We start from the raw sequence: 17,357 nt of genomic DNA, 5'->3' as shown, positions 1-17,357 counted from the left end.
CGCCGCCCCGTCGAGGTGGCGGACAATTCAAAAAATAAAAATGTTGCTCATCAAAAATGGATTTTAATGCTTTTCCCCAGTCGACGAGGACGGGACGGACTGTCTGGACAACGAGCGCCGACCGCACTTCCCGCAGTTCTCCTACTCGGCCAGCGGGCGGGAATGAACTGGGCCCCTCCTCCCGCGGTGACATCGTGGCGACCGGTCTTTGAAGGCACGGGAGGTCGTCGCCGCCGCCGCGTTGGAACCTGGAAGAATCCAGGATTTCCCGGACGAGACGGACGGACGGACGCAAGTGACGTGCTTGGATCGATTCCCTCCTCATCTTGCACACGCCAATCATTCCGTGACGGACGGAGCGGCTCTCGAACTCAGGTGCAATTTCCCCGCTCCTCGTGGCTGCTATTCCGGCCGGCATCTGGCCGGACGGGGGCGGGCCAACCGACCGAGCGACCCTCTTCCGCCGGGACCGCCGTTCGGGGGATTCTCTCCCTCCAAACACGCTGCTATTGCGGAAAGCTCCGAGCGCTGGTTTCAGGACGGCGAGGGTCCTGATCCAAGCAGCGCCGTTTGTCGCCACGCCCCCTTCTAGCTTTACCGCGCAACACAAGACTGGACAGACGTACGGTGGAGGTACTACTTCTGGCTTATTTGTGACCCCGCTCATCGCCATCCCTTTTTTCTATTGGACTTTTTTCTACAGACACGTGATTTTCCTCAAGCGTTAGGGCTGAGAAAACAAAAATGGCTGAAGAATGTAGGCGTGGCTTCCGACTGACCTCCGCCGAGCACCGTCTCTCCATTTCTTAGTTTGCCCGTGTTTTGTTATTGCTTTTTTTTTGCGTGCGCAGACCTCCACCAAGGAAAGCCAGCGCTTGCCACGGACGTCCAATCCATTTGGAGTAGGAGGGGTGGCAGCCACAAGTGGCTGACCCCAAATCAATAGGGTGTCCAATTTTATGGACATTCCCGTTCTCTCTAGAATGGCAATTTCTAGTTATTTTTAACAATCTTATTTTGTTTTTTATTTTTCATTCAATGCAAAATGATTGCAGAGCGATATTTTTAACAAAATGGCTATAAAGGTAACACTTGGAAATAGCCTAAGAGTAACACAATGTAGTGAAATATTTCATCCGTTTTATTTTCGACACCTGCAGACATAGAAAACGTGTGTGAGTGAGAGGTACTCACTCACTCACTGGCACTAGAACTGATTCACTATGCAAAGGACTGATAGGAAAGGTGGATTAGCTGACATAATGTACAGTAAATTTCCCATTTCAAATGTTCTTCTGTAGATTTTTTTGTCAGAAGGTTCGCCTTGGTGAAGGTCTGCCATTTTCAAAGCTCCCGTCTTCTTTGTTGTTGTTTTTTTTTGTGTGACGAGTGCAGACGACTGCAAAGAAAATGTCTTGTCGGAGTCTATGACGACTTCCAATTTTGCAGATGCTCGGTCGCCAGTCCGGAATCCGGAAATAGAAAGCGCAGACGTTTTTGCCGGTCTCGGCATGCCGGAAAAGCCTTACGCTTTCGTTCCCACTTAGGGAAAAACTAAAACAGGGAGATTGTGAGTTGAAAACGGATGCATTTATTAAGTTCCATGCAGTTGGCGTAGACAAAACTGATGTTTTTTGTGGAGATATGCTATTTATTATCATTTGAATGTCATGCTGTTACCACTTGAATTTCATTGCAATTAATTTATTCAATATGACTTTGTTTGTCTTCATTCTACAGCCGGACTCGCTTTGTAAAAGAATAATTCATAAAGGAGTCCATTTTATTCTGGTCTCATAGGCAACACGCAGCAAAGGAAGGTATTGTGGCCGTCTGGTATTTGTGTATGTATATACATACATAATAATTTTGACCATTTTTATTGTAATGACCTTAAATTTCTGTGTGTAACGTTTGCCATTTCTGTCTTTTCAGGTTAAGAAATGCCGTTCACTTGAAAAGTCACCCGCGACAGTGCAGCGTGCCGCCTTCACACATTTTGCAAATGTGGCTTTCCACATTTGCTCTTCTAACACAGGTAAAAGTTTGGTTTTGCTAAAATTCTAGGTGCTATTCAAAATATCAGATCTCATGTCCAGGTTAGGCTTACGCCATACTACCCTGAAAATGCCCGATCACGTCTGTTCTCGGGAGCGAAGCAGGGTCGGTCCAGGTTAGTACTTGGATGGAAGACCGCCTAGGAAGACCAGGTACTGTTGAACTCTTATGTGCTACCAAGGCGATGTAGCTCAGGTGCTACAGTGCTCACTTAGCCTGTGAGAAGCAGTGAGATCTCTAAAGGAGGCCCGTGGCCTATGTGGTTAGTTCGTTACTCTTGTAACCACGCAGCTCTGGTGTCCTGGGTTCAAATCCCCCCCATGCTGGAGGCACCAAGATTCTTGGTGTCCCCCGCAAATGAAATTCTACCTACGCAGTTTTCTGTATAAGTTGAATTTCATTTCTAGCCAGTCAATCGCTGGGCAAACTCCACACAGGACCAACCGGGATTTGAACCCAAGACGCCAGAGCTGTGTGGCTGAGGGTGATGCACTAACTACTGAGGCCACCGGGCCCTCTTACCTTAATTGTCTCTTGTAGATCCCACTGCTTCTTACAGGCTAAGTGAGCACTGTAGCACTTGAGCTAATTCACTTTGGTAACATAAGAGTTTACAGTACCTGGTTTTCTTAGGCAGTCTTCCATCCAAATACTAACCGGGCCCAAACCCTGCTTAGCTCCTGATTTCAGGGTAGTATGACATAAGCCCAACTAGAACATGAGATCTGATATTTTGAGTAGCACCTATAATTTTAGCAAAACTAAACTTTTACCTGTTCATTCAGTTTGGCACACAAATACTGGGTGTTTAAATTTTTGACCCCATTTCTACACAGGACGGCTTTTGCGAACCTGCCTGGCCGTCCTGGCCATTTAGGTATGCACAAGCAGCCCTGTTCTTGAAGTTTTTGGTTCCAAGTCCTAATTTGTTAGGAATTGGTGCCATCTTTGCACGCTGCGCTGCCTTGGGTGACACGCAAAACGCCGTTACTTTTGAAGTGAACGGCACTTCGTAACCTGAAAAGATAGAAATGCCAAATGTTTCTACACAGGCTGTGAAAATTTGAGGTCAGTCCAATAAAAATTGTCAAAAGAATTGGCCTACAAAATGGGGTCAACCATTTTGGAACACCCTGTACTTCACTTTTGTGGAGTAAATGCACATTTCTACTCATAACATCACTGGCTATCTGATAGTATCTTAAGTAAGCTACCGGAAAATAGTTTTATTCGTCTGGTGTACGTTTGTGTTGCGTCGGCAACAAAATGCGCTCGGCAGTTCCGAGCCATGGACGTCCCGATGATGAAGAGTTGGGTGGAGGAACTGCTGTTTTACGTCAGGCTCTCAGTCACCCTCGTCCACGTCCGTCAGCCAAGGGTCTGCCGTGGGGAGCGAAGACACAGCTCAAACCAACGGCGGTCACGGGGTGAGGCAAGACGGCTGGATGGCCAGGCCTTTATCTTCCGAGTCAGCATTCATCTTCTTCTTCTCATTGTCCAATGCTTCTTTGATAACACAAAGACAATTATTTTTCAGTGCTGCCCAATAAAAGATGACAAAATGTTCATCCTGCTTTGCTCATTTCTTTACGGTCGTGATACGGTTTGCAACCTTGGGGGACGAAGGCGGCAATGATGACGTGCGTCTGTCCTGACTTCTCCTGCGGCCGGTCAGCAAGCTCTTCCACCGACTCCTGACGGGACACCGCCATGAATGATAAATGTCACGTGACCAAAGTGACTGATGATGACAATGACGACAGCTTGACTTACAGATAAATGATGATTTGCCCTCCGCTTTGATCCCCTTGCTGGCAGGTCTGCCTCATGGACGGCGAGTGGTGGATACGTGTTGACGCCCTCGGCCAAAACACAAAAATGATTGGTCAGCTTTTGTGCAATTAGTTTTACTTACTCATTTTTCTTTAAAGTGTACAACCAGCTTACCATGCATGTCTTTGGAATGTGAAGCTCTGGGGTCCTGAGTTCAAATCCTGGTCACGTCCACGTGTGTGGATTTTGCATGTTCTCCCCTGCCGGGTCTGCGTGGATTTCCTCCCAGATAACAAAAGCATGCATGTTAGGCTGTTTGGACACTACATTGCCCCTGGGTATGCCTGTGAGTGAATGGTGGTTTGTCACCTGGTGCCTTGTGATCAGTTGGCCATCGAGTCAGAAGCCTCTGGCCTGGAGACAGCTGGGATTGTCTCCAGCACCCTCCGTGACCCTAATGGGGATAAAACAGTTCAGAAAATGAGATAAGACATTATACTTGGTCATTTAAAAAAAAAGAAACCTTGCTGTAGAATGTAGATGGTCTTTTTTTAATAAAAGCCTCACTATACATGGTCTTTATTTTTTATATAAAAGCCTCACTACACAAGGTCTTACTATACATGGTCATTTTTTTAAATAAAAGGCTTACTATACATGGTCGGTTTTTTAAAGAAAAAATGCCTTACTATACTATGTCGTTCTTTAAGAAAAAAGCCTTACTATACTATGTCGTTTTTTAAGAAAAAAGCCTTACTATACTATGTCGTTTTTTAAGAAAAAAGCCTCACTATACTATGTCGTTTTTTAAGAAAAAAGCCTCACTATACTATGTCGTTTTTTTAATAAAAAAGCCTTACTATACTATGTCGTTTTTTAAATAAAAAAGCCTTACTATACTATGTCGTTTTTTTAAAATAAAAAAGCCTTACTATACTGTCGTTTTTTTTTTTAAATAAAAAAGCCTTACTATACTATGTCGTTTTTTTAATAAAAAAGCCTAACTATACTATGTCGTTTTTTAAATAAAAAAGCCTTACTATACTATGTCGTTTTTTTTAATAAAAAAGCCTTACTATACTATGTCGTTTTTAAATAAAAAAGCCTTACTATACTATGTCGTTTTTTTAATAAAAAAGCCTTACTATACTATGTCGTTTTTTAAATAAAAAAGCCTTACTATACTATGTCGTTTTTTTAAATAAAAAAGCCTTACTATACTATGTCGTTTTTTTTAAAATAAAAAAGCCTTACTATACTATGTCAGTTTTTTTAATAAAAAAGCCTAACTATACTATGTCGTTTTTTAAATAAAAAAGCCTTACTATACTATGTCGTTTTTTTAATAAAAAAGCCTTACTATACTATGTCGTTTTTTAAATTAAAAAGCCTTACTATACTATGTCGTTTTTTTAAATAAAAAAGCCTTACTATACTATGTCGTTTTTTTTAAAATAAAAAAGCCTTACTATACTATGTCGTTTTTTTAATAAAAAAGCCTAACTATACTCTGTTGTTTTTTGGATAAAAAAGCCTTGCTATACTATGTCGTTTTTTTTAATAAAAAAGCCTTACTATACTGTGTCGTTTTTTTTTTAATAAAAAAGCCTTACTATACTATGTTGTTTTTTTAAATAAAAAAGCCTTACTATATTATGTCGTTTTTTTAATAAAAAAGCCTTACTATAGTATGTCATTTTTTTAAATAAAAAAGCCTTACTATACTATGTCATTTTTTTAAATAAAAAAGCCTTACTATACTATGTCGTTTTTTAAGAAAAAAATCCTTACTATACTATGTAGTTTTTAAGAAAAAAATCCTTACTATACTATGTCGTTTTTTGAATTAAAAAAGCCTTTCTATACTATGTCGTTTTTGTAATAAAAAAGCCTTACTATACTATGTCGTTTTTTTAATAAAAAAAGCCTTTACTATACTATGTCGTTTTTTTAATAAAAAAGTCTTACTATACTATGTCGTTTTTTAAATAAAAATGCCTTACTATACTATGTCGTTTTTTTAATAAAAAAGCCTTACTATACTATGTCGTTTAAGAAAAAAAGCCTTATAATACTGTCGTTTTTTGGGATAAAAAAGCCTTGCTATACTATGTCGATTTTTTAATAAAAAAGCCTTACTATACTATGTAGTTTTTTTAAATAAAAAAGCCTTACTTTACTATGTCGTTTTTTTAATAAAAAAGCCTTACTATACTATGTCGTTTTTAAAAATAAAAAAGCCTTACTATACTATGTCGTTTTTTTAATAAAAAAGCCTTACTATACTATGTCGTTTTTTTAATAAAAATGCCTTACTATACTATGTCGTTTTTTTAATAAAAAAGCCTTACTATACTATGTCGTTTTTTAAATAAAAAAGCCTTACTATACTATGTCGTTTTTTAAATAAAAAAGCCTTACTATACTATGTCGTTTTTTAAAGAAAAAAGCCTTACTATACTATGTCGTTTTTTAAAGAAAAAAGCCTTACTATACTATGTCGTTTTTTAAATTAAAAAGCCTTACTATACTATGTCGTTTTTTTAATAAAAAAGCCTTACTATACTATGTCGTTTTTTTTTATTAAAAAAAACCAGCTTACCGTGCATGTCTTTGGAATGTGCAGCTCTGGGGTGCTGAGTTCAAATCCAAGTCACGTCCACGTGTGTGGATTTTGCATGTTCTCCCCGGGCTTGCGTGGGTTTCCTCCCAGATAACAAAAGCATGCATGTTAGGCTGTTTGGACACTCTACATTGCCCCTGGGTATGCCTGTGAGTGAATGGTGGTTTGTCACCTGGTGCCTTGTGATCAGTTGGCCATCGAGTCAGAGGCCTCTGGCCTGGAGACAGCTGGGATTGGCTCCAGCACCCTCCGTGACCCTAATGAGGATAAAACGGTTCAGAAAATGAGATGAGACATTATACTTGGTCATTTAAAAAAAAAAGAAACCTTGCTGTAGTATGTAGATGGTCTTTTTTTAATAAAAGCCTCACTATACATGGTCTTTATTTTTTATATAAAAGCCTCACTACACAAGGTCTTCTTTTCTTTTTTTAATAAAAGTCTTACTATACATGGTCATTTTTTTAAATAAAAGGCTTACTATACATGGTCGGTTTTTTAAAGAAAAAATGCCTTACTATACTATGTCGTTCTTTAAGAAAAAAGCCTTACTATACTATGTCGTTTTTTAAGAAAAAAGCCTTACTATACTATGTCGTTTTTTAAGAAAAAAAGCCTTACTATACTATGTCGTTGTTTTAAGAAAAAAAGCCTCACTATACTATGTCGTTTTTTAAGAAAAAAAGCCTAACTATACTATGTCGTTTTTTTTAAATAAAAAAGCCTTACTATACTATGTCGTTTTTTAATAAAAAAGCCTAACTATACTATGTCGTTTTTTAAATAAAAAAGCCTTACTATACTATGTCGTTTTTTTAATAAAAAAGCCTTACTATACTATGTCGTTTTTTAAATAAAAAAGCCTTACTATACTATGTCGTTTTTTAAATAAAAAAGCCTTACTATACTATGTCGTTTTTTAAATAAAAAAGCCTTACTATACTATGTCGTTTTTTTAAATAAAAAAGCCTTACTATACTATGTCGTTGTTTTAAGAAAAAAAGCCTCACTATACTATGTCGTTTTTTAAGAAAAAAAGCCTAACTATACTATGTCGTTTTTTTTTTAAATAAAAAAGCCTTACTATACTATGTCGTTTTTTTAATAAAAAAGCCTTACTATACTATGTCGTTTTTTAAATAAAAAAGCCTTTCTATACTATGTCGTTTTTTTTAAGAAAAAAAGCCTTACTATACTATGTCGTTTTTTAAAGAAAAAAAGCCTTACTATACTATGTCGTTTTTTAAAATAAAAAAGGCTTACTATACTATGTCGTTTTTTAAAATAAAAAAGCCTTACTATACTATGTCTTTTTTTTAAATAAAAAAAGCCTTACTATACTATGTCGTTTTTTAAGAAAAAAGCCTTACTATACTATGTCGTTTTTTAAATTAAAAAAGGCTTACTATACTATGTCGTTTTTTAAAATAAAAAAGGCTTACTATACTATGTCGTTTTTTAAAATAAAAAAGCCTTACTATACTATGTCGTTTTTTTTTTTTAAATAAAAAAGCCTTACTATACTATGTCGTTTTTTAAAGAAAAAAGCCTTACTATACTATGTCGTTTTAAGAAAAAAGCCTTACTATACTGTGTCGTTTTTTAAAATAAAAAAGCCTTACTATACTATGTCGTTTTTTTTTAAATAAAAAAAAGCCTTCCTATACTATGTCGTTTTTTAAGAAAAAAGCCTTCCTATACTATGTCGTTTTTTATGAAAAAAAGCCTTACTATACTATGTAGTTTTTTAAGAAAAAAAGCCTTACAATACTATGTCGTTTTTTAAAATAAAAAAGCCTTACTATATCGTTTAAGAAAAAAGCCTTACTATACTATGTCGTTTTTTAAGAAAAAAGCCTTACTATACTATGTCGTTATTTAAGAAAAAAGCCTTACTATACTATATGTCGTTTTTTAAAATAAAAAAGGCTTACTATACTATGTCGTTTTTTTAAATAAAAAAGCCTTACTATACTATGTCGTTTTTTTAAAAATAAAAGCCTTACTATACTATGTCGTTTTTTTTAAATAAAAAAGCCTTACTATACTATGTCGTTTTTTAAAGAAAAAAGCCTTACTATACTATGTCGTTTTTGTAATAAAAAAGCCTTACTATACTATGTCGTTTTTTATGAATAAAAGCCTTACTATACTATGTAGTTTTTTAAGAAAAAAAGCCTTACTATACTATGTCGTTTTTTAAAATAAAAAAGGCTTACTATACTATGTCGTTTTTTTAAATAAAAAAGCCTTACTATACTATGTCGGTTTTTTTAAAATAAAAAAGCCTTACTATACTATGTCGTTTTTTAAAGAAGAAAAGCGTCATGATACTATGTTTTTTTTAAAGAAAAAAGCCTTACTATACTATGTTGTTTTTTAAGAAAAAAGCCTTACTATACTATGACATTTTTCAAGAAAAAAAGCCTTACTATACTATGTATTTTTTAAGAAAAAAGCCTTACTCTACTATGTCATTTATTAAGAAAAAAAGCCTTACTATACTATGTCGTTATTTAAGAAAAAAGCCTTACTATACTATATGTCGTTTTTTAAAATAAAAAAGGCTTACTATACTATGTCGTTTTTTTAAATAAAAAAGCCTTACTATACTATGTCGTTTTTTTTAAAATAAAAGCCTTACTATACTATGTCGTTTTTTTAAAATAAAAAAGCCTTACTATACTATGTCGTTTTTTAAAGAAAAAAGCCTTACTATACTATGTCGTTTTTGTAATAAAAAAGCCTTACTATACTATGTCGTTTTTTATGAATAAAAGCCTTACTATACTATGTAGTTTTTTAAGAAAAAAAGCCTTACTATACTATGTCGTTTTTTAAAATAAAAAAGGCTTACTATACTATGTCGTTTTTTTAAATAAAAAAGCCTTACTATACTATGTCGGTTTTTTTAAAATAAAAAAGCCTTACTATACTATGTAGTTTTTTTAAGAAAAAAGCCTTACTATACTATGTTGTTTTTTTTAAGAAAAAAGCCTTACTATACTATGTCGTTTTTTAAGAAAAAAGCCTTCCTATACTATGTCGTTTTTTATGAATAAAAGCCTTACTATACTATGTAGTTTTTTAAGAAAAAAAGCCTTACTATACTATGTCGTTTTTTAAAATAAAAAAGGCTTACTATACTATGTCGTTTTTTTAAATAAAAAAGCCTTACTATACTATGTCGGTTTTTTTAAAATAAAAAAGCCTTACTATACTATGTAGTTTTTTTAAGAAAAAAGCCTTACTATACTATGTTGTTTTTTTTAAGAAAAAAGCCTTACTATACTATGTCGTTTTTTAAGAAAAAAGCCTTCCTATACTATGTCGTTTTTTTAAATAAAAAAGGCTTACTATACTATGTCGTTTTTTTTTTAAATAAAAAAGCCTTACTATACTATGTCGTTTTTGTAAGAAAAAAGCCTTACTATACTATGTCGTTTTTTTAAGAAAAAAGCCTTACTATACAATGTCGTTTTTTAAGAAAAAAGCCTTCCTATACTATGTCGTTTTTTAAATAAAAAAGGCTTACTATACTATGTCGTTTTTAAAATAAAAAAGCCTTACTATACTATGTCTTTTTTTTTTAATAAAAAAAGCCTTCCTATACTATGTAGTTTTTTAAGAAACAGCCTTCCTATACTATGTCGTTTTTTATGAAAAAAAGCCTTACTATACTATGTAGTTTTTTAAGAAAAAAAGCCTTACTATACTATGTCGTTTTTTAAAATAAAAAAGCCTTACTATATCGTTTAAGAAATAGCCTTACTATACTATGTCGTTTTTTTAAAGAAAAAAGCCTTACTATACTATGTCGTTATTTAAGAAAAAAAGTCTTACTATACTGTCGTTTTTTAAGAAAAAAAAGCCTTACTATACTATGTTGTTTTTTAAGAAAAAAAGCCTTACTATACTATGTCGTTTTTTAAGAAAAAAAGCCTTACTATACTATGTCGTTTTTTAAGAAAAAAAAAGCCTTACTATACTATGTCGTTTTTTAAGAAAAAAAGCCTTACTATACTGTCGTTTTTTAGGAAAAAAAGCCTTACTATACTATGTCGTTTTTTAAGAAAATAAGCCTTACTATACTATGTCGTTTTTTAAAATAAAAAAGGCTTACTATACTATGTCGTATTTTTAAGAAAAAAAGCCTTACTATACTATGTCGTTTTTTAAAATAAAAAAGCCTTACTATATCGTTTAAGAAATAGCCTTACTATACTATGTCGTTTTTTTAAAGAAAAAAGCCTTACTATACTATGTCGGGTTTTTTTTAAATAAAAAAGCCTTACTATACTATGTCGTTTTTTTAAGAAAAAAGCCTTACTATACTATGTCGTTTTTTTAAGAAAAAAGCCTTACTATACTATGTCGTTTTTTAGGAAAAAAAGCCTTACTATACTATGTCGTTTTTTAAGAAAATAAGCCTTACTATACTATGTCGTTTTTTAAGAAAAAAGCCTTACTATATCGTTTAAGAAAAAAGCCTTACTATATCGTTTAAGAAAAAAGCCTTACTATACTATGTCGTTTTTTAAGAAAAAAGCCTTCCTATATACTATGTCGTTTTTTAAGAAAAAACACTTTACTATACTATGTCGTTTTTTAAAATAAAAAAGCCTTACTATACTATGTCTTTTTTTTAAATAAAAAAGCCTTACTATACAGTCGTTTTTTAAGAAAAAAAAGCCTTACTATACTATGTCGTTTTTTAAGAAAAAAAGCCTTACTATACTATGTCGTTTTTTAAGAAAAAATGCCTTACTATACTATGTCGTTCTTTAAGAAAAAAAGCCTTACTATACAGTCGTTTTTTAAGAAAAAAAAAGCCTTACTATACTATGTCGTTTTTTAAGAAAAAACGCTTTACTATACTATGTCGTTTTTAAAATAAAAAAGCCTTACTATACCATGTCGTTTTTTAAGTCTCAGTCCCCACTTTATGCAATTCATGCGTGTGGCTCCAGTTTTTTACCTTGGTCTGTCTTCTGTGTCTGTCTTGCTACGGCAACCCAGGAAATTTGCGTCCCTCGCCACTGGGCTCTTCGGGCTGAGCCGGGGATCCAGTGTTACCCGAGTAACCCTGCAGGGGGCGCACCGACAGATACAATAAAAGTGTAGTTCGGCCTTCATGGGGCGCACACTTACCCCGCGACCTCGGTTGCCTTTGCGTCCCGGCATCCCTTTGGCACCCAGTGCTCCGCTTTGGCCTGGGAGCAGAAAAGTAGGTGTGGCTCGCACCGTCGTCAGCACTGTTCAGACTTAGGCTTGATCATCATCATCGAATCATCAAAAGCTTATTGTCATCATACACAGCTGCGTGTGACGAAATTGGTGGTGCTACTCCACAAAGTGCGCTTTCCCGGTAAAAAAACCAAAAATAAGCCATATTAAAATATAAGAGTCACATCCTGTTAAGGTAAATACTAAAATATTGCCTAATCTAAGACACTATTACCATCCACGGAGATCCCGGTGGTCTCGTGATGTCATCGGGGACATTGCAGGTTCGTTGGCAAACTGCTGTGATGGATATTTCGCATCTCCTCCGGAGAGCAACCAAATCCTGGCAACTGTAGAAAAACTTTGCCTCGCAGATGTTAGCAAACAACAACAAGACACCAAACTGGAGAGCAAAGAGCTAGCAAAGAACCATTTTGTCAAAAGGCAGGACTTCCCCTGGGCCAAAACGAAAGAAAGCACCCTCCGTGTTCCTGGGAAAACCAGGGAAGCTTGGATCTCCCTAGAAAAACACAATGGCGTAAGAACTCCTTCAGTGCCATCGACAACCATAGACGTCCAATCGTGAGCGGACCGCGGCATAAGAACATCATATGCAGAAACCTTTCGGGGGGGAACGTTAAAATGAGGGAAAAATTGCATGTTTCGTCAATCTATTCCATTCATTCATTCATTTGAATGCCAGCCTCGCGGTGAAATTCATTTGGAATGGGAGGGCCAATTAAAAGGCGAAGTTAGGTCACACTAGTCAAGAGGAAAAAATGTAAAACTCACCAGCGTCCCCCGGAGGCCCGTTGTCCCCTTCGCGCCTCGTGCGCCCGGATCTCCCGGTTGTTCCTGTAACGACAAATGCACCTTGGTCGTCGCCGTGACGGCGCGCCGCGGGAAGCTCCCCCCCGCCGGCCTTCTGACCTTCTGACCGTGACCTCTGCAACCTCTGCGACATCCAGGGACACCCGTCTGGGGATTCCCACGCCCCCTCCTCTTGAGGGAAGCGGCACAATGTTGTGTCCCGAGTCCATTTTGAACGGCGGCCAGGGCCGCTGAATCGCCACAGGGCAGGCTTACCTGGGGCACCGGACGTCCGTAGGCTTACCTGGGGCACCGGTCGTCCGTAGGCTTACCTGGGGCACCGGACGTCCGTACCATTACCAAATAGACGGCACAAATAAAACAATTCAGTATATAAATCAGTAACAAAAATTGTCAAAATATCCTGTGGGAATAAAGTGTCCAAAAATCCAGAGGGAAGAAAAAGCGTCCATAAGTGTCCAAAAATCCAGAGGGAAGGAAACAAAGTGTCCAAGAGTGTCCAAATATCCCGCAGGGGGAAAAAGTGTCCAAATATCCCACAGGGGGAAAAAAGTGTCCAAATATCCCACAGGGAGAAAAAAGTGTCCAAATATCCCACAGGAAAGAAAAAAAGTGTCCAAAAGTGTCCAAATATCCCACAGGAAAGAAAAAAAGTGTCCAAAAGTGTCCAAATATCCCGCAGGGGGAAAAAAAGTGTCCAAATATCCCACAGGGGGAAAAAAGTGTCCAAATATCCCACAGGGGGAAAAAAGTGTCCAAATATCCCACAGGGGGGAAAAAAGTGTCCAAATATCCCACAGGAAAGAAAAAAAGTGTCCAAAAGTGTCCAAATATCCCGCAGGGGGAAAAAAAGTGTCCAAAAATCCCGCAGGGGGAAAAAAAGTGTCCAAAAATCCCGAAGGAAGAAAAAAAGTGTCCAAAAATCCAGAGGGAAGAAAAAAGTGTCCAAAAGTGTCCAAATATCCCGCAGGGGGAAAAAGTGTCCAAATATCCCACAGGGGGAAAAAAGTGTCCAAAAATCCAGAGGAAAGAAAAAAAGTGTCCAAAAATCCAGAGGGAAGAAAAAAGTGTCCAAAAGTGTCCAAATATCCCACAGGGGGAAAAAAGTGTCCAAATATCCCACAGGGGGAAAAAAAGTGTCCAAAAATCCTGTGGGAATAAAGTGTCCAAAAATCCAGAGGAAAGAAAAAACGTGTCCAAAAGTGTCCAAAAATCCCGCAGGGGGGAAAAAAAGTGTCCAAAAATCCCGCAGGGGGGAAAAAAAGTGTCCAAAAATCCCACAGGGGGAAAAAAGTGTCCAAAAATCCCGAAGGAAGAAAAAAAGTGTCCAAAAATCCAGAGGGAAGAAAAAAGTGTCCAAAAGTGTCCAAATATTCCACAGGGGGAAAAAAGTGTCCAAAAGTGTCCAAATATCCCAAAGGAAGAAAAAATATGTCCAAAAATCCTGTGGGAATAAAGTGTCCAAAAATCCTGTGGGAATAAAAAGTGTCCAAAAATCCTGTGGGAATAAAAAGTGTCCAAAAATCCTGGTGGAAGAAAAAAAGTGTCCAAAATTGTCCAAATAACCCCCAAGGGGGAAAAAAGTGTCCAAATATCCCAAGGGAAGAAAAAAATTGTCCAAAAATCCAGAGGAAAGAAAAAAAGTGTCCAAAATTGTCCAAATATCCCGCAGGGGGGAAAAAGTGTCCAAAAATCCAGAGGAAAGAAAAAAAGTGTCCAAAATTGTCCAAATATCCCGCAGGGGGGAAAAAGTGTCCAAAAATCCCACCGGGGGAAAAAAAAGTGTCCAAAAATCCTGTGGGAATAAAGAGTCCAAAAATCCAGAGGGAAGAAAAAAAGTGTCCAAAAGTGTCCAAATATTCCACAGGGGGAAAAAAAATTGTCCAAAAATCCTGTGGGAATAAAGTGTCCAAAAATCCTGTGGGAATAAAAAGTGTCCAAAAATCCTGTGGGAAGAAAAAAAGTGTCCAAAATTGTCCAAATAACCCCCAAGGGGGAAAAAAAGTGTCCAAATATCCCAAGGGAAGAAAAAAATTGTCCAAAAATCCAGAGGAAAGAAAAAGTGTCCAAAAGTGTCCAAATATCCCGCAGGGGGAAAAAAGTGTCCAAAAATCCCACAGGGGGAAAAAAAGTGTCCAAAAATCCCGAAGGAAGAAAAAAAGTGTCCAAAAATCCAGAGGGAAGAAAAAAGTGTCCAAAAGTGTCCAAATATTCCACAGGGGGGAAAAGTGTCCAAATATCCCAAGGGAAGAAAAAAAATGTCCAAAAATCCTGTGGGAATAGTGTCCAAAAATCCCGAGGGAAGGAAAAAAAAGTGTCCAAAATTGTCCAAATATCCCACAGGGGGGGAAAAAGTGTCCAAATATCCCAAGGAAAGAAAAAAAGTGTCCAAATATCCTGTGGGAATAAAAAGTGTCCAAATATCCCGTGGGAAGAAAAAAAGTGTCCAAATATCCCACAGGGGGAAAAAAAGTGTCCAAATATCCCGCAGGGGGAAAAAAATTGTCCAAAAATCCTGTGAGAATAAAAAAAGTGTCCAAATATCCCAAGGGAAGAAAAAAAGTGTCCAAAAATCCTCAGGGAAACAAAATAGTGTCCAAAAATCCTCAGTGAACAAACATAGTATCCAAAAATCCACGGGGAAAAAGTGCAAGCGGGACTGCTCCAAAGCCGCAGACACAGGCGGAAGTGGCGGATGACAGCGGCCACTTCTTCGTTGTTCCTGTGAGCGTCCAGGTTGAACTCCACTTTGGTCTCCTGGGCGTGATGAGCCAGGGCGATGGTCATTTGGGTGGTCAGTCGGACCGGGAGGCTGCGGGCCCGTTGGAATCTCTCCGAGTCAAGCCGCTATCCACCAGGAAGATGATGTCCGAGCGTGAACTTTTGGGCCAAATCTGAAAAGCCACATATGGACAGGGTTTAGTCTGCTTTTTAAACCAACACTTACAGCCTTATTTCCATCGTGTACATACACTACAACCTGTGCGGGCCATACAATGAATCCATAAATCAATAAAATTTGCATTTAACATCTCACTTTCTGACCAAGCATTTAATATCTCATTTTCTTAACCCCCCCGCATTTAACATAATTGGCCAAACACTTGACATGGCGTTGAGCCCATTCGCACCGATAAATAAGTGTTTTATACAAACACAATGATAAGACTAAAAACATTACCTTAACTAGCCGTTCATTTAGCATCCACAATAAAGTATAACTATAGTTAGTAGCGCAACGTGAACTCTCTGTTAGCGTAGCGATTAGCCACTCGCGACTAGCTAATTAGCGTCATATTTACACAAGAAAGACGGTTTAAACACCATAATAATAACCACCACGTTAAGAACACCGGTTGGTTCGTATGAATACTTGAATAAGACATAATTTAGCAAAATAACACTAGAATTGAACATTGAGGCTTAACCTTATACCTCGCTTGCTTACCGGAGCTCAACATGTCGACCACAGAAAGCCCTTCACTTCTAAATAAACGCACAGCTCTTTACCTCAAAATAAACGCACGGCTCTTCGCCTCAAAATAAACGCACACTTGTTGATTACAACAAGTAAACAACTCGTAAAACATCAAAATTAATGTTATAATCATTGTTTTGCCTGACTGACTGGCATTCGGTCTGAGGTACAGTGCGCATACCACCTGAAGTTAGTTAACTTAATCACTGGTCTCGTCGTTGCTGTCACCGTGCTCTGTGATTGGCTGGCAACCCATAGTTAGTTGGCTGGGATTGGCTGCAATACATCCGCAGTCCCTTCGAGGAAAAGCGGTACGCAATATTATTGAATCAATGAATTATTATTATTACAAAATGCATTATATTGGTACCATAAGATAGACCAGAGCTATTTTTTATAGCTCCCAAAGAGATGTGTATTCTTCCAAATCAATAAAACTGAATATAGCACTTTTAAAACAAATCATTACAAAGCAATGGATGCTATGTCTGAATCAATCCAACCCTCAATAACTATTTTATGGTTATAAAACATTTACTGCAGCTAGAGCTCTGACACAAAAAGCATCAATAATAACCTTATAAAATCAAAATATTTTTTAGGAATATAGCCACATTTTACTCACCAAAAATCATTTTTATTTGTACACAAAATCCAGTACTTCTGGCATAAATTTCTTTTCGATTAAAGTCTAAAAATGTCCGTTCCCGGTTGTGACAGGCTTGCTAGCTTCGGAGTCGTCCACCCTTTCTTAAAGATGTCCAGCTTTTGTTGAAGTCCATCTTGAAAATGAATTTGACAGTAAATCTGCAACCAAATCTGTTTCTTCTCCTCCTTCAGCCATTGTGGGTTTACAAAACCACCATTAAATCAACACAGCAATATATTTTCTTGTGCACCTCGCTACAGATTCCGTTTGCTAGCGCAAGCTAGTACACCATCACTAGCTAATCATAGTTTGTGAAAAGCAATGAAGCTGACAGACAATTTGGAATTATTTATTCACGGACAAAATATAATTAGACAGTGGAGCAGGTTCGTGAAGCCTTCCTGCGCAGTCCTCTGCATAGTGGAAACCCACATTCCAGGCCTTTTCTTGACATTTTTGGAGCCAAGTCCTATTTCGTTTTGTAGTTGGTGCCTTCTTTGCAAAAAGGGTGACTGAGTCCGAGCATACTCTAGCGCGCAAAATGCCGCTTCTTTTGAAGTGTACGCCACTTAACCTGAAAAGATAACAATGCCAAACGTTACACACAAAAACTTGAAAGGTTTCTACGCAATATTTGGAAATTTGAGGTCATTCTGACAAAAATTGCCAAAATTATTGGCCTACGAAATGGGGTCAAACATTTTGGAACACCCTGTATA

General features: G+C 37.1%; 2 protein-coding genes and 1 long non-coding RNA gene across 25 annotated transcripts in view; 2 read left to right on the top strand and 1 right to left on the bottom strand.

Annotated features, from left to right (window-relative positions):
- Nucleotides 1-1,717, top strand: part of LOC144084581 (RAC-gamma serine/threonine-protein kinase-like) — a 33,001-nt gene extending 31,284 nt beyond the window's left edge. For both annotated transcript variants that reach the window (XM_077613156.1, XM_077613157.1), the window contains exon 14: nt 81-1,717. In XM_077613156.1, coding sequence (XP_077469282.1) covers nt 81-166 — 86 coding nt within the window. In that variant the 3' untranslated portion in view covers nt 167-1,717. The remainder of the gene's footprint in view (nt 1-80) is intronic.
- Nucleotides 1,718-2,745: 1,028 nt separating this feature from the next.
- On the top strand, nt 2,746-3,626 carry LOC144085009 (uncharacterized). The gene is made up of 2 exons (XR_013303984.1): nt 2,746-3,485; nt 3,596-3,626. It is a non-coding gene; the product is annotated as an uncharacterized LOC144085009 (long non-coding RNA).
- LOC144085006 (uncharacterized) lies at nt 3,240-16,270 on the bottom strand. Of its 22 annotated transcripts, none has more exons than XM_077613922.1 (15): nt 15,960-16,160; nt 14,433-15,405; nt 12,611-14,040; nt 12,473-12,535; nt 11,916-12,200; nt 11,770-11,814; nt 11,606-11,667; nt 11,433-11,540; nt 6,627-6,711; nt 6,434-6,537; nt 4,201-4,285; nt 4,006-4,113; nt 3,832-3,918; nt 3,671-3,752; nt 3,519-3,564 (listed from the first exon to the last, which is right to left on the bottom strand). In XM_077613922.1, exons 2-3 carry the CDS (start codon nt 15,296-15,298, stop codon nt 12,819-12,821), a joined length of 2,088 nt encoding a protein of 695 aa, XP_077470048.1. In that variant the 5' UTR covers nt 15,299-15,405; nt 15,960-16,160; the 3' UTR covers nt 3,519-3,564; nt 3,671-3,752; nt 3,832-3,918; nt 4,006-4,113; nt 4,201-4,285; nt 6,434-6,537; nt 6,627-6,711; nt 11,433-11,540; nt 11,606-11,667; nt 11,770-11,814; nt 11,916-12,200; nt 12,473-12,535; nt 12,611-12,818. The 22 variants fall into 22 exon arrangements, with proteins under 22 accessions (XP_077470045.1, XP_077470063.1, XP_077470064.1 ...); XM_077613923.1 differs by having other exon boundaries at nt 11,606-11,814; nt 11,916-12,041; nt 12,111-12,200; XM_077613919.1 differs by having other exon boundaries at nt 3,240-3,561; nt 11,606-11,814.
- Between the last annotated feature and the right edge of the window lie 1,087 nt (nt 16,271-17,357).

The sequence above is a fragment of the Stigmatopora argus genome, chromosome 11 (assembly GCF_051989625.1).
Source record: "Stigmatopora argus isolate UIUO_Sarg chromosome 11, RoL_Sarg_1.0, whole genome shotgun sequence".
Classification (NCBI taxonomy): domain Eukaryota; kingdom Metazoa; phylum Chordata; class Actinopteri; order Syngnathiformes; family Syngnathidae; genus Stigmatopora; species Stigmatopora argus.
Note: the sequence above shows the minus strand (reverse complement) of the source record. Positions and strands in the feature narration are given on the sequence as shown.

Excerpts from the sequence above, each read along its gene's own strand:
- LOC144085006 (XM_077613921.1), bottom strand. The coding sequence starts at position 15,298 with ATGACCATCGCCCTGGCTCATCACGCCCAGGAGACCAAAGTGGAGTTC. Across the intron at positions 14,041-14,432 it reads TTGGACACTTTTTATTCCCA|CAGGATTTTTGGACACTTTT; the intron begins CAGGATTTTTGG and ends TTTTTCTTCCAC.